General features: G+C 39.6%; 1 protein-coding gene across 1 annotated transcript in view; it reads right to left on the reverse strand.

Annotated features, from left to right (window-relative positions):
* The window catches only part of Phex (phosphate regulating endopeptidase X-linked), a gene marked incomplete at its 3' end in the record, with an annotated part of 70,465 nt that extends 44,814 nt beyond the window's left edge, over positions 1–25,651 (reverse strand). The window contains exons 1-3 of the mRNA XM_051179616.1: positions 24,659–25,651; positions 19,526–19,594; positions 9,839–10,000 (exon numbers count right to left, since the gene is read on the reverse strand). Coding sequence (XP_051035573.1) covers positions 9,839–10,000; positions 19,526–19,594; positions 24,659–24,776 — 349 coding nt within the window. The remainder of the gene's footprint in view (positions 1–9,838; positions 10,001–19,525; positions 19,595–24,658) is intronic.
* Between the last annotated feature and the right edge of the window lie 2,194 nt (positions 25,652–27,845).

The raw sequence follows: 27,845 nt of genomic DNA on the forward strand, positions 1-27,845 counted from the left end.
CCATGGAAAACAGGACCTGTGTGTGGGCAGGTGAAGAGGTGGCATTGTGGCTGTGCACAGCTTTCTTTCCAAGGACACACATATCCTGTGTTATCAGCCATGCCAAAGGACATGTATTTAGTTGGAAGAACCTAAATTTAGTCAATAATCTCCCAGAGTAAAATGTTTCCTTCCTCCTCCAATATTCAAGTTCACAGGAAACCTTTTATAATGTGTTAAAATACGTATGCAACCAAAATGCTCATGTCTGACTTCCCACTCTTGTTTTGCCATCTGAGACTATTGTTACACTCTGTTTCAAGTCAAAAATCTAAAAGAGAAAGAAGGAAAGAAGGGAGAGTGGAAAAAAGGAAGGGAGAAATAAGAGGAAGGAGGAAGGAAGGAGGGAGGGAGGCACAGAGGGAGGGAAGATGGAAGGAAGGAAAAAGAAAAATATTCCAACAGCTTCATTTACCCATTTCACACCTGTCATTTCTTCCCTACTTATCCTTCATAGGTCTTGTCTTTAGAATCTGGATCCAAGCACCTCCAGATGTTTAATCCTCTCACCCATGACACCAAACTCAGCCAATGGTCTCCATCTTCAAAATGGACAAGCTAGTTCTCCCTTGCATCATGTACTGTTATACTTACAAATGTACAACCTACTTAGTGTATTGCTTCCTCTGTCATTAGTACAATTCATAAGTAGTATGAACTACATCATGACAGAAACTATATCATCTAGAGTTAGGAGTTTACCTTTAATTCCTGGATGCAACACGTGTAGCAGTTGATAAGTTTAACTGAAAATATACTTCTCCCATGGCCTGGGAAATTCTTTCATCATTTCAAGAGTTGCTATTGCCACAAACCTCTGAACACAAATGTCCAGTCTCATCAAACAACCTCAGAAACACACATTAACTGCCTACAATGTGCTCATTATCAAGAGAGTCTAGACAGTGGCCTGTTGAAAGACCTTTGTAAACATAGGTTCACAGAAGAAACAAGGTATTCTGAAACACTTTTAAGAAAACTCTTTTGGATTTACAACATGAATCATAATATGCAACCAGACAGCTTCATCTGGCTACATGCAACATCTAGAATAACTTAGGAAAATAACCACAAATGAAAGTCATAAACACTGCTGTGTGCTAGCAGTGATGAATTTAAATAGATATTTACTTTTTCTCATTCAAACCCTTGAATTATGTCAGTGGGCCTCTTGGAGACCGGTTGAACTGAATTAACGATCCCCTAGGGATGAAGAGAGAAATAGAGAGAAGAGAAAATTGATGAGGAAAAAATTAAACACCATTCAGACAGGATCTAGACCACATAAGGCAAATACTCAACCAATAACCTGCATGCCCATCACAACATGAGACCTTTTAAAAAGGTGACTAGTTCATAAGGGCTATACTGTCATAAATCAATTAATGGTGTCATTTGGGGACCAGGTTGGCCAGCATAGGAGTGTCACCCACTTTACTCTTTGCTTTATGTGCTTGCTTGTCCACTCCTCATGTTATGACACAGTATGAAGACCATCAGCAGAGGCCAATAGTGGCTCCAACAGCCTGGAGAAACAGAAGCTAAATAAGCTCCCACTGTTTATACATCACCCTAAGTGTGGTGCACTCTTACAACATTACAAAGCAGATTAAGACATATTCAGATCTGTCATGTATACTCTCAGGATCAGTTTCCTCATGTTAAAACTTTAAAGAAATAGCAGACTATAGTATTCCATTTCAATAATATTAAAATTTTGTAATCATGAAAGCCATTTTATTTATTATGTGCTAACAGCCTTTAAAATGTTCTTTTAATTCTTATAGAACTAACAATAATCACAGATTCCATTTACTTAATCCTCTGCAAAAGTATTTTCATGTATCTTATTGAATTCAGTAACACTAACAGGATCATCAGATATGTAATTATGGTTCAGGGAGAAGCAGCTTTCCTGAAGGTCATGTGCTATGTAAGTGGTAGTCTCAGTACTTTTCAGAGCCCAGACATTGAATCTCACACTGCCAGTTCTTATTTTACTCATCAGTAGCTTGCATAGGATTATATTACAAAGGAATCTTGGGAGGACCCAGGTCTGTCTAACAACCCATGTCCCTCCCTGCCATGCCTGCCTAAGACCAAGAAATTAAATGAAGAGTGATAGACAATTTCTCATCTTCTCCTATCATGAGCAAATTCCAGTTGCCTCTCAGAACTCTTCTGGGCCTATGTGCAAGGCCTGGGGAACAGAAAGCGAAGAAATAAAAGAAAAACTCCACTTGTTCTTCCTCAGACATCCATGACCACCACTGCATCCAGCTGCACACAAAAGGAACAATTCTCTCCTTTCAACAAATGCTTACTGAACCTCTCAATTTTGTTATATGCTATGTCATGCTTTTTTCTAAGTCTGTTGGACTATAAGATTGGTTTAATAGCAACCAGAATTTTTTGTTTATTTTTGTGATTGTGTTTTCATTACTTTATAATTTCCTATGTACAATATCCACTAGAGTTGTGTTAGCATAGAAGATAAAGAAGTACAGAGATTAATGTGTCCCTCAAAGTTATCCTCATGGAAAGTCTACTCTTCACACAACAAAATATTCAAAATATAGAGAAAAAGGAATGTTCACTTAATGTCATGATTCAACTGCTAAATGGACTCTTACCTGGAGTCTAAAAGTCACTGCACTTTTTGGCTACCTGGGCCAGCATATTTTCTTCTTAAGCCAGTTGGAGTTGAACTTAATGTTATTTGTAACTGGAAGCAATTCATGTCAGGAAAAAAGTGAACGTTAAGTAGTCTTAAGGTACATAATTTAGTCAGTGCAATTCTTCCACACCAAGAGATATCCACAATAGCCATACTTCCAATTCTGAATGTTTGAGCTTATTAAGTATAAAGTAAAAAGTATGAAAGGATGAATACCAAGTAGAAGATATTTAAAAGTACTAAGTAGATAGTAAAATAGCATCAAAGCAGGCACATCGAAAACATCCAGTAGTAACAACTAGATTATTCTAACAGAAAGAACAAACTAAAGTAACATCACCAAATTGGCCAGTTACAATATCTAGAAAAAAAAATGATTGGGGAAAATCTTCTAAGACAGTCATGCTAGAATGCCTGATTGAGAGATTTCTAGACATATTCGGGCATTCTCTCCATAAGCAAACCTTTCATTCTATCACAGGCATTTATGAATATATGTATATTACCACAACCTAAGTGCTACACAATGCAATCTAATCGAAGGCCATATATTTTCCCAAGATTAAATATCAGCATAAATGCACTGAATGGACTGCTTCGTATTGATAATATGCAATGTATTTATATGAACTACTAATGATAGAAAAGCAATGTTGAAGCTACAGGGGAGTAGATCACACCCAAAACTGAAGCAAGAATAAGTAAAGAAATGGTTCCCCTACCTGCTGTTCTCAAGAATAAAATGCTTTTTAGCACACTTAGCTGTTTGCCATTTTTTAAGGCTAAGGGGCCAGCCTGCTCCATGGCACAGAGTAAGACAAAGGTATACATTAGAGGTAGAAAGAGATACATAAGGAGAAAACCACAGGGGCAGACTGCCACAATTAATAGAACACCAGCTTTTATACCCAATAGCCATTCTAATGGCCTCCTTAGGTCATTTTCCTGCTCAGAGAAAGGATTTAACCTAGCGAAGCATTCACATTTTCTGCAATCATCAGAAATAAATTAATTTTTGTATCTTATGAAACTCTATTTTTAGTTTCTAGAGACAGGGTCTCTCTGTGTAACTGCTATGGCTGTCCTGGAACCCACTTTGTAGACCAGGCTTGTTTTGAACTCACAGACATCCACCTGCCTCTGCCTCCCAAGATCTGGGACTAAAGGTGTGCATCACTACCGCTTGGTGCAACTCTAGAAAACTATTTCCCCAAAAGCTGTACACCAAAATTGCAAATGATGCATAAAGAAGAAACATTAAAAGACAAAAATAACTTTTCAAGCAAAAATTAATTCATTTCACATTTCAAGATACTCAATGCCCTACCCTTTGTACATATAAGACAGTGACATAAATAACCTGGCAGTTTGTGGTTTCCTATGTGGCTACATGTAAAAAAGCCAACAAGGTCTAAAGCAATTGGAATATTGTATACCCAATTTGTACAGGACACTCATTCAAAATCATTAGGCATGAGTTTTCATTAGGAAAACTGCCACGTCTACCCTGGACTATGCAGTGTGGTTGAATCCAACCTAGGCTCCAGAGTAAGATATTGTCTCAAAAAAAAATAAATAAAGGAGGGGGGAGGAAAGGAGGTAGGGAGGAAGGAAGGAAGGAGAGAAAAAGCCCACACAATAGATGGCTGATTCCTAATAACTTTCTCATCCCATTCCCACTTTCACCAGTTTAATGTCATTTCTCTCAACAAAACCAATGAAGTCAAGGCTCAAGATGATATATCATTATTCTGTGCACAGGGTCTGAGGAAAATGATACAGTTTAACACCAACAATCTGAACCTTCTTGTGATAAGGCCTAACTGAAGCTCTCCAGTTTCTATTACCTATGAAAGATTATTTGGCTTGGATCATTCATAGAAAATGCAAAGTCATAAAGGCCATGAGTACTTACAAATGAATAACTGACCTACACTACATTCTCGTAATCATCAGTATCTGAACATGCACATGTAGTCTCAATTTCATTTTGCTGCTCTGCTACAGTTGTGTTCGAAAATACTATAATGTGCTTCCTCACAGAGTATTGGCCAAGATAGCTAAACCATAATAAAGATGATCTGGGCCAGCCTTGAGTCATCTGTCTTCTGCCTGACATAAGTGATCTAGCTCACTCATTTCATGTTTGAGAAGTTCTTGTTAGCACAATACAAGATGCATGTCATTCCATTTTTATGGTCATGAAGAAACAGAGGGAAGGATTATAGTCAGGGAATTTTGGGTAACCACATCACACATTCAGTCTTTTCCCCACCACAAAACAATCTTGCTTCTTGGAGACAGCAAGAAATAAACTTATTTTCTAAGTAGAAATCTGAGTCATATATTTCATTTAAGGGAAAAATTCACAAAGCCAGGTTGCTGCCTTCAATAGAGGGCAATTTTTCATCAGCTTGGTCTGTCAGATCCATTTTATTTCACAAATTGGACAGCCAAATCTTTGTATTCTCTATCAGCCATAAGAAAATGGTATTCTTTTGGCTGGTGATATTGGGCTTTATTTTTGGACATTCATTTTATCAAAGATGAGGAAAAAGACCTTGACAGTATTGAACATTTTCAAAGGCACATGATATTTATAAAGGATAAGGGCAGCACAAAAGTTAAAACTTGTGATAGATATTATTTCATGAACCTAAGGCTACCTTTGAAATAAATCAGAAATGCAAAACACAAATATTTGTTGAGGGCTTGCCATGTACCAGTAGATGACGTGGATAATTTCTACCTATCATCTTCAATACTGACTAAATCCACTATGCTGATGGTTTTATGCCATTTTAAAGATGATAAAACCGGGCTAAAAATAGATTAGTAATTGTCCCAAGGTGATACAGAGGGCAAATGAGAGCAATGAAAGAGATATCTTGATAGAAGGGACCATTTAGGGGTTAGGGAGAAACCTGATGCCAGGAAAACTCCCAGGAATCCACAAGAATAACCCCAGCTTAGGCTCCTAGCAATAGTAGAGAGGATGCCTGAACTGGCCTTCTCCTGTAATCAAATTGGTGACTGCCCTAACTGTGATCAGAGAACCTCCATCCAGTAACTGATAGAAGCAGATGCAGGTCTACAGCCAAGCACTGGGCAGAGCTCTAGGAGTCCAGTTGAAGAGAGGGAAGAAGGACTGACTTTACCAGTAAAAGGGTCAAGATCATGACAGGGGATGGGGGGGACCCACAGAGACAGCTGACCTGAGCTAATGAAAACTCATGAACTCTAGACAGATAGCTAGGGAGCCTGCATGAAACCAACCTAGGCCCTCTATATGTGTGTGACAGTTGTGTAGCTTGGTTTGTTTGTGGGGCTTCTAACAATGGGATCAGGACCTGTCCCTGGTGCATGAGTTGGCTTTTGGGAGCCTGTTCCCCATGCTGGATTACCTTGCCCAGCCTTGATACAGTGGGGCCCCATGGGGGTGGGGGGGAACAGGTTGGCCCCACCTGAACTTGATGTGCCAGGCTTTTGTTCAAGCCCAAGGGAGGCCTGCCCTTTTCTAAAAGGAGGAGGAGTGGATTGGGGAGAATAAAGGGGAAGTAGGGGGAAGGGACAGGAAGAGAGGATGGAGGAGAAACTGTGATTGGCATGTAAAATAAATGAAAAAAATAATAACAAAAAAGAGAAAGGAAACCAGGATGCAAATCCTGCCCTCCAGGCTTAAAAACCTCAAACTCTGAATGACTTACAATGAACAACACAAGTCCCATGAGCACTTTATACATTTGCCAATTACAGTGCTTGTCACAGGAAGATTCTGAATTGTCTTTTCCAGAACTTAGAAATATACAAGAATCCTGTTACTTGTTTTACAAAGTGAATACAACCGTTGTAACGGAATTAGATAAAACTTTCCCACAAAAAGCCATAGAAACATGAATCATAAGCACAAGACACAAATACATGAAACAAAGCACTGAGTGAATTTTAGCCATTCACAAATAAGATTTATTTCAAAATTATGAGTTTAGTTCAGCATGAGGAAATCTAAAGAAGGTTAAAGACAGTCCTGTTAAATAGCAAAAAGTCTTTTTCCTGGAACAAGCCCTTTTGTACACTAGGAAACAGTAAGAAATACTATCATAACTATCAGAAAAAGACTATACACACATGTCAGGTGACACAAAGTAGATCCACTACTTCTCAAGGTAGGAATAAAAAATTTATACCCTTTATTGCTGATTTTAGTCAACACCATTCTGAGGATTCTAAGCAAAAGACAAGCAGGGAGAGAAGGAAGAAAATGTATAACTCTTTCTTAACTTTATGATTAAATATCTAAAAGTCTCAGAGAAGCTACCAAAAATCTACTGACAAATCTAATGAAATGTAGCATAAATATAATAAAGCTTGCTTTTATTATCAAGAGTTATCAGTCTTTGGGCTGGAGAGATGGCTCAGCAGTTAAGAGCACTGACTGCTCTTCCATAGCACCCAGGTTCAATTCCCAGCAACCACATGGCAGCTCGCAACTGTCTGTAACTCCAAGATCCACCACCCTCACATAGACAGACATACATGCAGGCAAAACACCGATGCACATAAAATAAAAATAAATTAATTATAAAAAATAAGGTGTTGAACCAAAGAGTTGTCAGTCTTCATCCATAAATATCTGAGAGTAAATACCTTGGGCTGTGCTGGCCGTATACCTTCTCCTGCAACTTCTCAAATTTACCACTGCTGCACAAAGGCAGCCATTGACTATGTGTACCTCAGTAAAGATGGCTGTGCCCCAGTAAAACCATGTTCACAACAGGAAAGTGGGCTGGATGGGACTCATCAGTCACAGTTTGCTGAGACTATACATCACACACACACACACACTTGTTCCGATAAACATGAAAACACAAGCACACACACCACCACACCACATATACACATGAGGAAAAAAATTAAAATTTTCATTTTTAAGAGAAATGAACAGAGTAACTATGTTTTGCTCAACAATTTGCTCTCAATTCTATGAATTCTGTAGCAGTTCACAGACCATTTCTCATCTTTTAGTTAGAGATCCCTTGAGCAAAACTCTTGCTCCAAAATTATTTATGTTAAAGTTCATAACAGTAGTAAAATTACAGTTATGAAATAGCAATGAAAATAACTTTAAGGTTGGGGATCACAACAACATGAGAAACTGTATCAAAGTGTCACAGCATTAGAAGGGTTGAGAACCACTGTCGTAGACAGTGTCCTCCTCAAACAAATCATACCAATTCTGCTTACAAATTTTATATTAAAACATCACTAACATAAAAAGAGCATCTACCCCCCCCCAGACTGATAGCTGGGAAACCAGCATGGGACTGACTCAGGCCCCCCTGAACATGGGTCTCAGCCAGAAGGACTGAGCAGTCTAAGGGACCTCAGACAGTGGAGGATGTATTCCTGGTGCACAAAAGAACCTTGCGAACACATCCCCCATGGAGGGATACTGCCTTAAACTAGAGACAGGAGAGAAGTCCTAATCTCTACTTCAAATGAACTGTCAGATCTACATGATCCCACCAGGATGGCATTGCCCTACATGTGGAATTGGGGTGGGGGGATGGGAGGGGAGGGTGGTCAGGGTACATGTGAGAGGGCAGAGAGGGTAAAAATGAAGGAGGGAGGGAGGGAGGAAGGGGGAACTGGGGCAGAGAGGGTAAAAATGAAGGAGGGAGGAGCTGAAGAGATGAGTAGTGATTAACAGCACTCATTACTCTTACATAGGTCCAGGGTTCAATTTGCAGCACACACATAGTGGCTCACACACATCCTTAATGGGAGTCCTAGGAAATCAAATACCTTTTCTGATTTCTGCAGACACCAGGAAAGCATGTGATGCACATAAATGCATGGAGGCAAAACACTCATATACATAAAATAAAAAAAAAAGTATTTTTACAAAACTCTTACAGAGAAATATCTATTAGTCTATCAATTCAGTGCTTGAGGTGCTATTTATGGCTCCACAGCACAGGAATCTCATCTGTTAGGTTAGAAGAAACCCCTGACATTCTACAAAACTCTTATTCATAATCTATCAAGACTAAATTTAAGCATCCCAATTTTAAAAATAAGCTTATGTGATTTATGTATATTAGAGAAAATATATTTTCCTTAAAATTAAAATAGGTTTCTAATTATTTTGCCAATGGTTTCACATTATATTAAAATATATAAATTTGTACATGTTTATTATCCATGTACTTAAAATCTTGGAAAATAAAGATGGGAAAGAAAAAAAATATGATTCTTCTCCTGAGCATATTGAGAGTGGGGGGGTGCAGTGAGTGGAGAGCGAGCTAGGAGAAAGAGAAGGGGAGGAGAGGAAAGCACGTGGGACAAGGAAGATTGAGTCAGGGGAGGAATAGATGAGAGAGAGAGAGAGAGAGAGAGAGAGAGAGAGAGAGAGAGAGAGAGACCATAAAAGTGGGAGCCAGTATAGGTTTGAAGAGAAAACTGAATCTAGATAAATGTCTAGAGACCTATAAGACTGACCCCAACTAACAATTTGAGCAAGAGTGGAAAGGCTACCATAAATGCCCTTACCTGATAATGAGATTGATGACTAACGTATCTACCATCATAGAGCCCTCATCTAATTACTGATGGAAACAGAAGCAGGCACCCACAGCTAAACACAGAGCTGAACTAGAATCCAGATGCAGAGAGGGAAGACAAGGCCAGGCTACAAAAACCCACAGAGACAGCTGCACTGAACAAGGAGGAGTCAATGAGCCTCCAGACTGATACCTGGGAATCCAGCATTGAACCTACTCAGACCCCCTGAATGTGGGTCTCAGTTAGAAGGTCTGGGAAGTCTAAGAGACCTCTGACAGAGGAACCAGGACGTATCCCTGGTGCACAAAATGACTTTGGGAGCACATTCCCCACGGAGGGGTACTCCCTTAACCTAGAGGCAGAAGGGAAGGCCTAGTCCCTAATCCAAATGACTTGACAGATTTTGTTGATCCCTCCTAGAAGGCATCACCCTACAGGTGTAGTGTGGGGGAAATGGAATGGGAGGGTGGTCAGGGGGCATGGAAGGGAGGGAGGGAAGAGGAACTGGGATTGATATGTAAAATTAGAAAAAATAAATAAATAAAAAAAGAAACTTACCCTTCAACTTGAGGTCAACATTGTGTCTCAGCCAAGGATAAACCCCATAGCTTGGCATATCTTCAGGAATTGGGTTATTGCTTATCCAGCCATCACAGGCAAATCGAAAGAAATTTTCACAAGGATCCACAGAAAGATTTACTTTGCTCATGATGGCAGCAGCTATTTCAAAAGAAAATCATAGGATTAACGATAAGCACTCTACATTGTCTACTGTTCTTTTCCAGATCAAACCAAAGTCTCACATCAACCAGTTCCCAAACCCTGGCTTCAATATTTCTCCACAAATATCTTTCTGGATGAACTTTACCATATAAAATGACTATCTTCAACATGTACAGGAGAAAGGTGGGTGAAATTACTGGTCCTAGTTTTGTCAGATTGTCCACAATATCTTTGGGGGTATGGAATAACTGTTGTTCTTTCTCCCATTCTATATATTCCCCTGCAAAGTAAGTTGGTTACTCTTCCTCTGGAACAATAAAATCCATCTGCCCAGTTTCAAGTAGATTCACTGGGCTCTCTCTGTCATTTTCTTTGATCAACAGAAGTGATAGGAATGGCTTCTTGTGATTTTCCAAGCTAAGTATCTAATAAATCTTGAACCCTCTCTGCTGGATCCCTTCAAATGGAGCTTTGGGGCCATTCTTTGAAGATGTCTTCCTGGAAAGTAAGAGGTTGGCCTCAATCTCATAGCCATTCTCCTGCCTCAGCCGCCCAAGTCCTGGGAATACAGCTAAGAGGCACTACACTTGGCTACATCTATGGGCTTTAAAAATTATTACAAAATGAAACAAAGAGAGGGTTCCAATATTCCTAATACTCACCTCTAACTGTCTTCCAGCTGCAACACAATTTCTGGCTGCAAAGATGTGCACCAACTAATTTTTTAAAAGACTGCCAATATTTTAATGACATTGGAAGGGTGACACTCTGAGCAATTTTCATACCTTAATTAATGCCAGAATACATTTCTCCTCAAAGTAATGAAAACTCAATGAGTTTTTAGCTAAATAAGAATGAATGGCCCACCCCAGTACAATCTACATACATTTAAAGATGTTTTGGTTATGTGGGCAGTTCCTCTGAGTTAAAAAAAAAAATAAGGTTAGATGTTTCTCTACCTACCATTCTTATGGGAAAGGCAAACCACTGTTTGGAGTCATTGAAATGAATAGACAAATACCCAAATTTTTTTTGGATTACAGCCATGAGTCACCATGGCCAGGGCATAATTTCTATGGGACTTCTAATCCTCACCATTTTCAACCACTATCTTCAATATAAACAAGTGGGAAGAGAATTAATTCAAAAGTATGATAAATTTCAAGTTGGTTTAACTTTTTTATCTTTTTTCAAAACTAATGCCATTGTCTCTGACTATACTTTTGCTTACTGCTACTATTTTGTCATTACTCTAATATTCAAAAGTGCTAGGGCACACAAAAATCTTGTCTGGCTTATATTTACAGTCAGTCTGTGCAGGCATAGATGGAATCTGCTATGTAACACCTCAGGAACATGGATCACACAAGTCTTAGTCCCACACAGTATTTACAGTCACATGGGGAGCTCTCACACGCACTTTGTCTCACATAAGCTCACTTCTTTCTGGCTTCCTTCCCCAGCTCCCCCTGCCCCCAACTCCTAAGTGCCTCTTCTCCATCTCCTTCAGTTTTCTTTCAGGTACTCAAGAAAACTGCAAACTCAGCTCTGACCTCGGCCCTGATAGAAAAGTGAAAGAATACATCACTCATACTGAATTTGGAACGGAGCCTGTGGAGTGAGAAAACTCTTCCCTCTGCCTTGCAATTCATCATTCACTATTCAGCTAGGAACAGGGCTGTCCTTTCTGTGGAGAACTGTGATTTCAAATTGCAAGGGACCATAGTTGTCAAGATGCCAAAACTCTATTGTCCTATTACCTCCATAGAGAAAACTAAGAATCTTGCTTTAATAATAAAAAAATGACTATGAAAGAAAGCTGGGAAAGCACAAGCTACCACGTTCTAAAGTGTTGCCCATGGGAATTGTTGGAAGGGCTCCCACTAGTCTGCATGGTACAGGTGGAAGCATTCCTCCACATGTACCCTCAGAGGTGTTAGTTCCAATTGGGGCTCAAAGAAAGAGTTTTACAAAGGCTTACATAATAATATTTCTATGAAATAATCAAATTGTTCACATTAAACATTACCTCTGTGCCCAGAACTATAGGCTAAGCCGTTTTCAAGCAATAAATCCTTTTCAGAAACTTTACAGTGAGGCTGCTCAGGCTGGAACAACAGCAACAATAAGCAATACCTAAATAATTGTCTTAAGTTAAGTTTCTATTGCTGTGGTAAAACACCATAACAAAAGCAACTTTTGGAAGAAAGAGTTTATTTGTCTATGGTAGCATTTTCTTGATTACTGATTGATGTGGGAGGGTCCAGCCCAATGTTTGCAGTGCTACCCTGGGCAGGTTTAAGGAAGGTGGTGGAACAAGAGCCTGAGGAATAAGCCAAGAAACAGCATTCCTCTGTGGTCTCTGCTTCAGTTCCTCCCTCGGCTTTTTCAGAGACAGATATGATATTACCTCAGACTTAAGGGTTGGGAAAAGATTTGATGATCAAATGGACCTAAGAAACAAGCAAGTGTAGCAATCCTAATATTTAACAAATTAGACTTTAAACTAAAATCAATCAAAAGATATGAAGAAGGTAATTTCATCACAGGAGAAACCCATCAAGATGAAGTCTCAAATCTGGACATCTATGCCCCAAATACAAAGAAACATTCATAAAAGAAACATTACTAACACACTAATCACACATAAAATCTCACACACTTACAGTGGGGGATTTCAATATTCCACTCTCAACACTAGACAGGACCACCAGACAGAAACTTAACAACGAAACACAGGAACTAACAGAAGTTATGACCCAATTGGGTTTAACGGACATTTATAGAACATTCCTTCCAAACACAAAAGAATATACCTTCTTCTCGGTGCCACATGGAACCTTTCCTAAAATCGGTCACATACTCAAGAACATAGCAAACCTGAATAGGTACAAAATATTGTAATAAACCCCTGTATCTTATCAGATCATCACACCAGGTTTTAATGTTGGAATTCAGCAACACAAATTACAGAAATCCTACAAACCCATGGAAATTGAATAATGCACAATTGTACCATTCCTGGGTCAAAGAAGAAATAAAACAAAATAAATTTAAAAATTTCCTGGAATTCAATGAGAAGGAAGACACAACATACCAAAACTTATGGGACACTTTGAAAGCAGTGCTAAGAGGAAAGTTCATAGCACTAAGTGGCCACATGAAGAAACTGGAGAATAGTCACACTAGAGATTAAAAAGCACAACTGAAAGCTCTAGAACAAAAAGAAACAACTCACCCCAGAGGAGTAGACAACAGGAAATGATCAAATTGAGGGATGAAATCAATAAAATAGAAACTAGGAAAACAATACAAAGAATCAATGCAACAAAAAGTTGGTTCTTCAAGAAAATCAATAATATAAACAAAACTAACCAAACTAACCAAAAGACAGAGAACATGCAAATTAACAAAATCAGAAATGAAAAGGGGGACATAACAATGGACACTGAGCAAATCCAGAGACTCCAGAGACTCTTTAGGTCTCTGTACTCCACAAAATTCAAAAATTTAATGGAAATGAACAATTGTCTGGATAGGTATCACTTACCAAAGTTAAACCAAGAACAGATAAGCAATTTAAGTAGATCTATAAACTCTAATGAAATTCTTTCAGTGCAGAATTCTACCAGAAATTCAAAGAACAGCTAATAGCAATACACCTCAAATTGTTCCATACAATAGAAACAGAAGGGTCATTGCCAAACTCTTTTTACAAGGCTACAATTACCTAGGTACCCAAGCCACACAAAGACACAACTACAGACCAATTACCCCTCATGAACAATGATGCAAAAACACTTAATAAAAAATATTGACAAATCAAATCAAAGAACACATCAGAGAAATCATCTACCATGACCAAGTAGGCTTCATCCTTGGGAAGCAGGAATGGTTCAACATAAGACAATCCATCAATGTAATCCACCATATAAACAAACTGAGAAAGAAAAACACATGATCATCTCACTAGATGCTGAAAACGTCTTTGACAAAATCTAACACCCCTTCATGATTAAGGTCTTGTAGAAATCAGGGATAACAGGAACATACAAAAATATAATAAAAGCAATATACAGCAAACCAACAGCAAACATCAAACTAAATGGAGAGAAACTCAATGTTATTCCTCTAAAATTAGGAACAAGACAAGGTTGCCCACTCTCTCCAAACCTCTTCAATATTGTACTTTAAGTTCTAGCTAGAGCAATAAGACAACAAAAGGAGATCAAGGGGATACAAATTATAATGGAAGAAGTCAAACTTTCACTATTTGCCAATGACATGATAGATTTCATAAGTGACCCAAAAAACTCTCCAGGGAACTCCTACAGCTGATAAACACCTTCAGCAATGTGGCAGGATACAAGATTAACTCAAAAAATCAATAGCCTTACCATATATATATATATATATATATATATATATATATATATATATGATATATATATATATGATAAAGGGGCTAAGAAAGAAATCAGAGAAACACCACCCTATATAATAGCCACAAACAACATAAATATCTTGGGGTAGCACTAACCAAACAAGTGAAAAACCTATATAAATAAGAACTTTGAGTCTTTAAAGAAAGTATTAAAGAAGATACCCAAAAATGGAAATATCTCCCATGCTCTTGGAGCCATTATATGTAGTGAGATAGTCATTCTGTGGCACTGACCATGCCCATTGGGGGTGGAGCCATGGGCAGATGCGACCTGTGGAAGGAGGTCGGAGGAAGGGGGGGAGGAGCTCTCTTGCTGGCAGGACAGGAGAGCATCAGGTGAAATTTCCTGGTGTTCATCTGTCTAGGTTGTAAGTTATTTCTCCCTGAATAAACATTTATTCGGCCTATTTGTTTATCCTGATCCTTATTTAACCGCAATAATTATAGGTTTAAAGAGATATCTAGTTCCAGGGAAATATCCAGAGATCTACAAGGATGACCCCCAAATGACAATCTAAGCAATTCTGGAGAGGCTACCTTACGCTCCCTTCCCTGATAATGAGATTGATGACTACCTTATATGCCATCCTAGAGCCTTCATCCAGTAGCTGATGGAAGCAGAAGCAGACACCCACAGCTAAATACTGAGCCAAACTCCTGGAATCTAGTTGCAGAGAGGAAGAAGTGATGAGCAAAGGAGTCAAGACCAGGCTGGAGACACCCACATAAACAGCTGACCTGAACAAGGGGGACCACATGGACCCCAGTCTGATAGCTGGGAAACCAGCATAGAACTGACACAGACACCCTGAACGTGGATGTCTGTTAGCAGGACTGGGCAGTCTATGGGGCCTCTAGTAATGGATCAGTATTTATCCCTAGTATAGGAATGGACTTTGGGAACCCATTCTACATAGATGGATACTCTCTCAGCATACACATATGGAGGAGGACCTGGGCCCTGCTCTAAATGATGTGACAGACTTTGAAGACTCCACATGGAAGGCCTCACCCTCCCTGGGGAGCAGAAAGGGAATGGGATATGGGTTGGGAGGGGAGAAGGTGAGGGTGAGGGAACTCTGACATGAAAAACAAGCTGTTTTCAAATTTAAATTAAAAAAATTATCATTAGTAAAAAGTCATCTAAAATTGATGCTAGATTTCCGGAGCTGGCAGATTTTAAAACTTTCCAAAAAGAAATATAACACATATAACCACAGGTGATCTAACAGTTCAGCAATGACTGAATTGGAACCACTGAAGCAAGCACATTAATATTCCTACAGGGAAATAAATGCATGCTCTGATGAGTGGAATAAAGTTTAGAATGGCGTCACATGATTTATTTTTGCTCATAGAACCAGTTTTTACAAAGGAACTGAGATCAGGTTCTGTGTTTCAAGGTTTACACTGCTTTCAGGGATTGAGGGTTTTGATGCAGGGGTACTATTACAGTTTTTATTTTCTTTGACTTTTCACAACTCATATGAAAGTTTAAAAAAATCTAGTCTTATTTCACAGGTAATTAGACTGCAGTTCAAGATGATCATATATTTAACCCAGATCATATGGCCTTTAAGTATTTAAATTTTGTATGTTTCAAACCCAAGTCTACACATTAGCATTAGCAACCCCATTCATTGCTTCTACATAGCTTTTCTATGATTTTCATTGCCAAAGAGGAGTTAGTACAAGAGATCATGGAGACAAGAATAAAGTGCAAAGTTGTAGAGAGGAGGCATCTCAGAAATGACTGCCACTTGCTCAATAAAGGGACAGAAGTGGGTCAGACATTTCTATTCCCAGGCCTTTTACCCCTAGCACCTGTGACCATGTGCCCTTTTCCCACCTGAACACAAGCTCTTGCATAAAGCCAGGCTTGGCTTCACTTCTCATGCCATGTGTAATGAACAGCTAGCTATTCCACAAATCCCTGAGCATTCTGAGTCTCATACTGCTTTAAAGAGGGTCCAAGTCTTAGTGCTTCCACTAAAGAAACAAAACAATCAGTATTTTTCTAACACCAGGAAGCTATTTACTAATGTGAAAATTAAAAACAGAGCTGCAAGGCAAAACACACTAGGTGGCAGAAGGTGACATCACAAAACATCACTCTGTCCATTTTACTCTGGCACTATTATGATTTGTAATAAACACAATTGATGAAGTAAGTGACCTTCCATCCCTAAAGTTGTCTAAACTAAAATTGAACATTTATGACTCAAATATTTTAATTTCTCACATCTGCAAGAACTCTACCACAGCTAAAGTACCAAGTAACATGAAATGTAAAACCTGCCATTTGATTGTAGCACCTGATTCCTCACCTTACACCATGAAATGCTCTCTTTACTTGCTAATACTCCAGGCCAACTGCTCAAGTTAGGAACAGGAAAGGGCACAGGAAATACACAACATTCCAAAAGGGAAAAAAAATCACATTTCCAGGGAAAATGCTAAGAAGCTGAAAGGGCTGTCAAGTCACCAGACCCTCAAATGAATCTAGTGTCTTCAAAAAATAAAGAGAGTCCTTGCACAGAGTGACTTAGCTTGGCACAAAGAGAAGGAAGGAGGGGAGCCAGATATGGACTTGAAGCCTACCTCTGCCCCTAACTGATGATGTGACCCTGAAAAAGGTTGCCTTAAGAAACCTACATTCTCTCATCTAGGGGCATTAACTTCATAGAGTTCTTACAAAATTTTTAAAAATGGCAAGTGTGAATCTTTTAGCACACTGCTTGGTTAAAAAAATATTCATCACTCTAGAATGGAGCAAAAATAATGGACTTAATATAACAATCCCAGAGTGCTGCTGTGGCCCTTGAGACCATATTCTCATGAAGAACACAGCTCTAGCATTACTCACTCAAATCATTCCTCCCCCATAAGAGAGGAATTTATCTCAGAACAACTGTGAATCCATGCAAGGCTATTTATATATTCATCAAAATGGTTTCTTGCCAACATGGTTTTTTTAGTACCATGTCAATACTGAGAAGCACAGACTGATAGCACAAGACAGAGGTTGACCTTTGTGTGAGTCTATGTATGATGGGAGAGAGAGAGAGAGTCTCATTCCATAGTGCTGGCTCTCCTTAGCTATATAGACCAGTTTGGCCTTGAACTCACAGGGAACCACTGGTCTCTACTTCCTGAGTCTTGAGATTAAAGGTGTGCACCCTCACAACCAGCAAGTTATAAATTCTTTCATTTCAGTCTTTCCCATCTCAATTAATGTCACATAACATCTAAGTATCACTCTAAATCCCTGGCCTTTTTCCACAATACATCTCAACCCCATCACTACCACAGTGCATTTAGAAAGCCTCTCAGCTCCTAGATCTTCTGTAATCTCCATCTCAAACTCAAAGCAACATCCTCTCTCACATGTCCTGCAGGTAGTATCCTCCTTTCTGATTTTGTCCCCTGCATTTATCCCCAAAATGAAGTTCTCTACTAAAAGGCCGTTGTTGTTACTTTAAGACAAGGTCTTTCCATGCATCTTCATGCTGGCCTTGAACTCATAAGGTAGACCTGGCTGGTTTTATCTCCTAAGTACTATGACTATGGGCATGTACAACCACAGATGAATTAAGTGTTCATGTGCTTTCTCACAAAACTTTCAAGAAACTCTTGTGCACACTAAAGAAAAACCCAAATGCATGTCACCTACGTCACCTGCACTGTGACCCTTATCCAGAAGACTCTAACATTGTTCGAGCTCATTCCGCTATGGAACCTTTTACTCACAGGAAAGCCCTGGATTCACTCTTTACACCCCATTTCCCTTCTTATTATTCAAGATCCTTTTAAAGATCCTATACCCAGAACCTTCAATCTGGTGATCCTATCATTTATTAGCACATGAGTCTGTTTTGATATTTTAATTTTCTCATCATATTTTTGTGCACTGTGTGCCTTCTTATGGAAAATGATTTCGGTTTTGGTTTGTTTTATTGTTGCTTTGAGATAGGTTCTCATGTAACCTAGGCTGGCCTCAAATTTATTAAGTAGACATGGATGCCCTTGAATTCTTGATCCTCCTGTCTCTATCCCCAGAATACTGGGATAAAAGCCATGTATCACCATGCCCAATTTATGCGTGCTGAGGACTGAACTCAGAGCTTCATGAATGAAAGGCAACTACTCTACCAATTGAGATATATCCCCAGGCCTCTGTGTGTGTGTGTGTGTGTGTGTGTGTGTGTGTGTGTGTGTGTGTGTGTGTGTGTTTTAATTTTTTTTTCTCCCTCTACCTATTCTTTGGTATATAATAAGCCTAAACACATATAAACTAAAAGCTAACTCAGTCCCTGGCATGAATAATAACTACTTGATGAATTCATTCATTAATCTCTTCTCCACCAGTCAAGAGAAAAGCCCACGTGTTTAATTGCCCTATGACTTCCTCTTTGGAAAGTGTCCTAAGGGCCCTATCCCCTTGAAGAATTGGGGTGGGCGTGGAGACAGGGATTTGGCTCTTTCAAATTTAGGCCCTAACTGAATTATGGGGATGCAAGCAGGATTTACGAGCTGTGTCACAACCAAAGCAACTTTAAGAATGAATCTTTGCCTTGGTGTCCTCACTGTTGCATGGTCTTGTCACCTCCTAACAAGTTCAGCATGTACCTCAGAACAGATGAACCCAAGGGGATTCCAGAAGAAGCATAGATTTCCACAGCCAGTGTCCCTGCTTAGAATACAACAAGCCACACCCACTGACCCAGAAGATGCACAAAGTCTGCTTAAGATAAAGAGGAACCTGTGGAGCTGAGCCACAGGAGGCCTATAGTCTCTGTGTGATTTAAGAGAGGATACTCTGCTTTTCATGCCCTTTCCTGAGTTCCTTGTCATGAAGTTTGAAATATCTCACAGCTTGGTTTTTGCAAAGAAAACAGAAAACCTAAGCTCCACTACTTCCCACCAAACCTTGAAAGTAAACTTGAAATGTCTTCAAAATTGCATTTTGTATTTGGTCAACCTCAAGCAAACAGAATACTAAAAATACTACCTGTTTTCTCTTCCACTCCCCAAGGTATGAAAATTATAACTTGACACAGGGTAGAAAACAGACTTACCGGCTTCTATGCACTCTGGCTTCATGCAGTACTCCTGTTTAGCTTGGAAGCTGAGGAGACCTTGACTCACTGAAAAAACAGACCAAAATAAATGACTGACTTGAAGCAGACCACCATGGTGTAAAACACATTTGGGCACAGATGATGCAAGACATTTGCTATTAGTTCATGCTTCTCAGTATTGACATGGTAATCAAAACTCTCATTGGCTCAACTCCAAGGAACACTTTGATGAATATGGAAACAGCCTGGTTAGGACTCATGGTTGTTCTATAATTAATTCCTATAATATGAGGGAGCAGTGGGTTGAGCAGGTAAAACTGGAGCTGTGTTGAAGAGTCTGGTCACCAGGGCCACAGCAGCACCTGGAAGCTTGCTAGAGTGTCCATTCTCGCTCCAATTCTCCTGGTTCAGAAAATCTGGTTGTGAGGCACAGTCATTGAATGTGCTTTTGATTTGGTTGGCAGAGATTGAACTCAGAGCCTCTCCCAAACTAAACAGGCTGTATTATGGATACACACACACAGACACAGACACACAGACACACACACACACACACACACACACACACACACACACACACACACCACATTCCTGTACAACTGAAATGGTTTGAACACATGTTTAGTTTTCCCAACTGGCAACAACCTATCAGGAATTTCCAGGCTTTTGACACAACAATGTCTTCTACAAAGTTCATGCTTGGGAATCATGCAATAAATTCACTAAATAACAGCATGTTTTTAATCCCATAGTATTTAAAAGTAAGTTAGGGATTTGTTTTGGGCCACATACATGTCTTTGGCTGCATACAGGATACAGGCACAAGTTGGACATGTGTGCTTTTGCAAAAGAATGCATGGTTTTTTAGCTCCAGGTAGAATCTGAACATTAGCAAATGTGAGTCTAAAATCTAAAGCCTTTTTGAAATAACTGTTTTTCCTCCATATCTGAAGAAGTTGAGAGGCATTCATTATTGCAGTGCTCTGTGAGCAGAAACAAAGAATCTTTGAAGATATGGCCATGAAGAAATAGAACGTGGGGGCTGAGAAGTGCAATCAAGAAGCCTGAGTGTTTATGTTTCGGCTCAAGATGCAGAGCTGCAGATCACCTGCCAGAGTGGCATGTCTGCTTATTTATGAACCCACATCCTAAGAGGAGCTTGTTTTGTCTTTGTTCTTTTCTCTGCTCCCATCCTCCAAACAGCCTTTTTATCTGTGTTACATTATAGATTCAAGAAACTGCCTACAGAATCACTCAGGCCTATTTTCAAAAGAAGTTTTATAACCTAAAAAGAATGTTTTGATTTTTTGCAAGAAAAAAGTAGGTAAAAATATATAGACACCATAAAGATCAGTATGGGACATTCCAATGTATCTTGATGGTAAACCATGGGGAGTTCTTTCTTTTCTACAGTTTTTATGTATTTACCAAATGTTCTTTAATGAGCAGGTGGTATTTTTATAAAGGTAATATAAAGTTTACTATACATAACAACTTTATTACTCTAAATAATACCTTAGTGATATTAGCTTTATTTTTAAAATCTTTTGAGATGGGAAAATTGGGGATTCAAGGACAATCTTTGTCACACTGCAACTTCCAAGCCAATCTGGGCTACATGAGAAGCTATCTCAAAGTCCTCCAAAACTAGCCTTATTTCTTTCATTAAAAAAATAATCATTGAGACAGGTGGTGGTGGCACAGGCCCTGAATCCCAGCACTCAAGAAGCAGAAGCAGGCGGATCTCTGTGAGTTCGAGACCAGCCTGGTCTGCAAGAGCTAGTTCCAGGGAAAGTTCCAAAGCCACAGAGAAACCTTGTCTCGACAACCCCTCCCCCCAAAAAAATCCTTGACACAGACATGTAAGAAATTCAAACTAATTTCCGTTCTTTTTACCTGACAGTGTGTGTGTGTGTGTGTGTGTGTGTGTGTGTGTGTGTGTGTGTGTGTGTGCATGAGCAGTTTTGAATATAATTAGTTGGGACACAAAGACCCTATCCCTCAAAAGAGAATACTATATCCATCATTGTTAAAGTCCTCAAAACAGACAAGGATCATCAAACACAAATACAGAAAATGAAGAAACAGAAATGAATGAAATGGAAAATATTTTACCATAAAACAATCAAGCATTACTTTTTTACTGATTAGAAGCTTTAAACCACTTCAAGTGGCCTCCCAAGAGCCACTGGAGACATCCACAGATTAAGAGTATGAGAGTGAAACTGGTAACATGGCTCACTGAGAGAGTACTTACAGCACATGTGCAATGTCCTGATTTCCACCCCCAACACAGAAAAACAAAACAGAGAGCATGAGAAAGACCACACAGCTGAGGTCATCATCACCCAAGTACCAACTAGAACCTTCAAACCAAATCAAGGCCACTTCCTGCTCCTATTTCTGTGAAGGGCCTTTGGATTATTGACATTTGGGAAGAAATGCAATCATTGACCATATTTTATGGTATATGAAAAGTATATGAGATTCAAGCTTCAGCATCTAGAAAGCATATCTCTCAGGCTCCTGTTTGTGCACATTTTGCCTGTGGATGCATTAGTGACACAATGAAACAGAGTCCTGCAACAAGGAAGTGTATGACAGTGGAGCCAAAAATATTTACTATCATCTGGTCTTGACAGGAAAAGCTTGCAGACCACTGCATCTGAGAAACAGATTTCAGGAAGGAAAGCAAAGGGAAGAAGAAAAGAACACTTTAAATAAATTGTTTGCAGGTCTGGTTCTCTGAAACTACCTCAACCCACTGGCAATGATTCTTTCTGTAGATGACAAAGCCAAAGGGGATGTAAGGCAGGATACCAGACATTGCAAAATTATTTTGAACAGGCAGCGCACATACTGCAATGTCAACAAGGAAATACCTTCAAGGGAAGGTCCTAACTAGAATGTTGTCATGAAGACCATTGCTTTTCAGGCATTTAGCAAGTAAGATGAAGAGTAGGGGAGCCTTGGTGGGGCAGACAGTGAAGAAAGTTGTGCACAGGGCAAGAAGCATTGTGCTGAATTAGTTGACAAAAATATAAAGATTTGGGTGGTCAGGGTCATGGGAGGGTAGGAGAGAAGGAGGAAGAACTGGGATATGTAAAATAAGAAAAATAAATAAATAAAGTCACCAAGAAGGTGCAACATATATATATATATATATATATATATATATATATATATATTCCATGGTGGTAAGGCCTAGAATACCAGCATTTGGTTGGGAAGCAGAGGCAGGAATATGACAGTAAGTTGTCATATTCTCAGCCATATCTATATAGTAAGTTCCAGGACAGACAGGGATACATGGTGAGAACCTGTTCACAAATAAGTGGATGGATAGATGGATGGATGGACTGACAGACGGACGGATGGATGGACGGACACGGACAGACAGACAGAAAGACAGATAGATATTACTGAGTGTGGACCCTCAGGTAGATGCACTCTGAAACAATGTTCCCCAAATGTGCTTGTGAAAACCAATCTTCTGGTGTCTTGTGAAAACGCAGACTGTGAATCAGTAGATCTGGGGGTAGAGCTCAAGCTCTCAAGTGATCCTGATGCTTCCAGTTACAAGACCACACTGAATAGCAAAAGTAGAATGAGGCTACACCCTTAGCTGGTCCTGTTTATTGTCAATCATCACTAGATCTTCTCCAGAAGAGTCAAGGTGAGAGACAGGTTAGTAACATACTGGGAAGTTATCTTTCCTAACCGAACCTCCTCCATAAAATAATGCTTGATTTAGTGAAGTTGACTATAACTAAAATCTTTAGTGTTTGTGTAAGAAAACATTTTCTCAAAAGAAACAACGATTTGCCATAACCACCTTCTAGAATGCTATGGTCTCCAAGTGTAATGATCACAGAGGTAGAATTGAAGAAAGTTGCAATATCATGGAAATGAGCACATATTTTGACTTGCATGATGACCACTTGGATTTGTAAGTCTGGCAGTATGTGTAAACCTAGCCCCTTAATCACTTCCCACATCATGTGTAGTTCCTTGGCCTACCCATACAATTTCTCCTCCAGTTTTAAATTTCAGGAAGTGGATAATCTAAAGCCTACTTTGGAGAAACCTCACAACAGTTTTTAAGAACCACAAATTCAGTCACAAGAATAGGAGGTTTAGCTTCACCAGAAAGCAATATACTGATCTAATTTCCATAGATAACACGGAAAGATGGTTTGCTCATTTTAGCAGGGTTCTCAACCACACAAGCCTAACTCTTTTAAACGTTAATTACTGGGTTTCTCTTGCCAAAATAAACATAGCCTCCCGCATCCTGTATATGCCAAGGAATGTTTCAAGGCCTGCTGCATTTCAAAGTACACCTAGAATCTCCTAAGTATAGGGCTTGTTTCTAGGTGACCTTCAAGCCAATGAAATACTATGAGTTTTATAAGAAAAACTTTACAGAGGAAAATAGCCAGGGGTTTGGAAAGCCTAAACTTTTGAGCATCCCTTGACCCTTTTTCAGAGATTTCATCCCCCACCCCCAGGAATATGCTTTTTTCTACACATTCTCTCTGAATACTTCATTCTCTCAGAAGTTATTAAAGTAATTAAATCACAGTGCCTTTAAAATCCTAAGAGGAAAACCTCTGCTTTCCTCCACATTCATTTGTAAATCTATTAGAAAGGTGGAGTTAACCATTTTGCATCTATCAAAATCACTGGATTTAAAAAGACTTGAAGAATTCTATTTAAGGACTGACTTATCTTTTGTGAATTGAACTTTGTAACTTGCTCAAGCAAACTTGAACAAAAGTCGATCAAAAAGGAGTTCCAGTTTGGTTGTTCCCTCACAAAACAAATGCAAATATCTAACTATGAATTCATAAACACTCATTTTGTGAAATGTAACACATGATTTTTTTTTTGATTCAGTGCAATCGAATCCACCAGTCATTCCGAACCACTTTGCCTCCTGGACTATATATTTGGCACTGAAGAAAAGCCTCCTTATTCATAGACATAGCTCACCGAAACGAAGTGTGCATTCTTATTTTTTTTTTAAACATAAGCAAACAGCCTGCATTATGACAAGGGTTTCTAGAATAAAAAAAAAAGTTTTTTCCATAGATGTCCAGTTCTTCTGGCCTCTGGAGTTCCACTTACCTAGAAAGAGCAGTGTGCCCAGCACCAGAGTGCCACCAATGAACAGGGCCAGTGCAATTCGAATACCTCGGTTGGTCCCCTTGCCAGGCTCCATGGTGCTCCCTGTTTCTGCTTCCATCAGAAGGGCTGAAGAGAAGACTCAGAAAGAAAGTCACTTTTCGTGGTTTGGTAGCTGGTCTCAAGAGTTTGTCAGGCGTTGACATCCAAGACTCTCCTGCTAGTCTGCTAATAGACGGCTTTAAAAATTCCTGTCGGGAAACTTCCCCTCAACACCCTTTCTCACAATAATCTTTCACAAATGAAATAAAAGAAACTCAAAAAATTGGTTGCCTTGGCTCTCCTTTGACTAGACAAAACAAACAGCAGTTGCTTTATCTTGGTGCTCTCTCTCAGCAAAGTCCCTCTCAAGCGACTGTTTGGCAGGCTTTTTGCTCACACAGTCCGAGTATATATGTTTTACTAGGTTGCTGCACAGATGTTTTAGCTATTTAAATGTATAGTCACTTTGGGAGGGGAAAAAACAATTGTCTTTATCAAAACTGGATTCTCAAGCTCCCCCTAACTATGATAAGTTAGGTGGCGAGAACAGTCTGCATCCACTGCAAAGTCTCAATTAGTCACGTAATTCTGCTATGATAGTCATTCTCCTTGTCTGAACTGTCGTCCTCAAAAGTTACTCTTTCAGTGTGCAAGTCCCCTTTTAAAGCCTTCTAAGAGTTCCTAGGATATCCTGGAGCATTTTATTTTAGGAACTTTGTGTATGATAGCTTGTGCCAAAAATCAGTCAGTCCACTGCAATGCAACATAGCAATTAAGACAACCTACAGAGGCTCTTGGTTTGGACTAGAGCTTTTTATTTATTTCTCCTTTTTTTAGGAAGAGGAAGAGTATTCTTTGTGGTGCTAAGAATTGTTCAAAAGACAGTTAAGTATATGAATTAAGCTTATTAGCAACCACAAAAGATATAGTAAAAGATTTTTTTTTCCTGTGTGTTTTGACGGCACCCATGTATTTTTTTTTCTCTAGCACCTCCCAGGCAACACTGTTCAGTATGTTTTATTGTTTTCCTAAGTGTTTACTTAGCAGCTTCCCAGAATGAATTCGAACTTATTTGGTTCCACTAGAAAGACTGATTAATCACAGTCTTTGATCATGTTCAAATTTGAACTATGAAAAGCTACTTTCTTCAGGGGGAAAGGTAACTGATATTTCAATACTATTGAAATGGTTTGGGTTTTATTAATTAATGATAGAGATATCACTAATTCTCGGCACAATGAATTACCACCACCTTTTCCTGTCCAGCCAGAGGAAATAAGATGGTGGAAGTGTAGAAGGATGATTCAGGAATATATGTAAACCAGGAAAACACAATTTGTGCATGTAGCTTTGACAGTGACACCAGAATTCAGCAGATACTAATTAAGGACACACAACTTGACTATATGCTCATGTTCCTCTCTGGCTAGGTTTAGTCTGGCCTTAATTCCACAGCCTGGGATCCTCCCAATTTTAAAAATGAATTCCATAGCATATATTTCTTTTTGGGCTTTTCCAGGCAGAATTTCTCTGTGTAACAGCCCTGGATATCCTGGAACTCACTTTGCAGACCAGGCTGGCCTTGAACTCAGATCTAGGTGTCTGCCTCTGCTTCCCAAATGCTGAGGTCAAAGGCATGTGCTACTACCACCCAGCTCCATAACACACTTTAACCTTACTTTCTGCTTGTTTCATAGCACCCCAAACTCAGGCAGGATTGGAGCAGGCTAACTAACAACATCATTGCATGTTGGAGTCATTCTGTACTCAATGGCTGTTGACAGTATCTCATTGCTAATGTATTTCCCCCAAGAATGTTCTTGGATCCATAATAAATCTTAGGAGTATGAGTTTCATGAGATAAAGGACGGTGTCTGGGATTTTCAGTGTTATAGCCCTAGCAAAAACAGTTCCTGGCCTAACATGGTGAAAGAGAAAAGAAAAGCAAGGATAATGACTCATTATTCCTAGTTAAAAAGAAGGGGATAGGGACAAAATCTCCTAAGCAAATTGGGAGCATGGGAGAAGAAAGAGGGAGTTAGGAGGAAGAGGAGGAGAAAGGTGGGCATGACTGAGCAGGAAGACTTTGTCAGGGAAAGAATAGAGGAGACCAAGAAAAGAGATACCATAGTAGAAGGAGCCATTTTAGATTTTAAGAGAAATCTGACACTAGGGAAATATCCAGAGATCTACAAGAATGAACCAAACTAACAATCTAAACAATAGTGAAGAGGTTACCTTAAATGTCCTTCCCTGATATAGAGATTGAAGACTACCTTATATGCCATCCTAGAGCCTTCATCCAGTAGCTAAAAGCAGATGCCCACAGCTAAACACTGAGCCAAATTCCTGGAATCCAGTTGCAGAGAGGAAGAAGTGATGAGCAAAGGTGTCAAGACCAGGCTGGAGAAACCCATAGAAACTGCTGACCTGAACAAGGGGACCTCATGGACTTCAGTCTGATAGGTGAGAAAACCAGCATAGGACTGACCCAGATTCCCTGGATGTGGTGTTAATTGGGAGGACTGGGCAGTCTATGGGACCTCTGGTAGTAGATCAGTATTTATCCCTAGTATATGAATGGACTTCGGGAGCCCATTCCACATAGATGATTACTCTCTCTAGTCTAGACACATGGGGGAGAGCCTGGGCCCTGCTCCAAATGATGTGACAGACTTTGAAGACTCCCCATGGAAGGCCTCACCCTGCCTAGGAAGCAGAAAGGGGATGGGATGGGGCTTGGTCGGGGGAACAGGGGAGAAAGGGAGGGTGCGGGATTGATGTGTAAAACAACCTTGTTTCAAATTTCACTAAAAAAATGTAATTGTTGTCGCTCCTTCTGGAGTCCATCTTCACTTCTGCTAATGGCCTCTTGGGCAAAGAACTGCCCCCACCTCGACCACTGACTTGGCCATGCGGTTCTATGTGCTTGCAGGAAACAAACATAGAAGACTGCTTAAACTTGCCAAGTCAGGGTAAGATAGCCTTTCTACCTCCCTGCTTTGTGTGTGTGTGTGTGTGTGTGTGTGTGTGTGTGTGTGTGTGTGTGTGTGTGTGTGTGGTCTGTCAGGTTCTTTAGGCCTTAGCCAAAACTGGCTGTACCAACATTGCCATGAGACCTTTGGTGATGCACCATTTGGAAGTTGCC

Source organism: Phodopus roborovskii, unplaced genomic scaffold (assembly GCF_943737965.1).
Source record: "Phodopus roborovskii unplaced genomic scaffold, PHOROB, whole genome shotgun sequence".
NCBI lineage: Eukaryota > Metazoa > Chordata > Mammalia > Rodentia > Cricetidae > Phodopus > Phodopus roborovskii.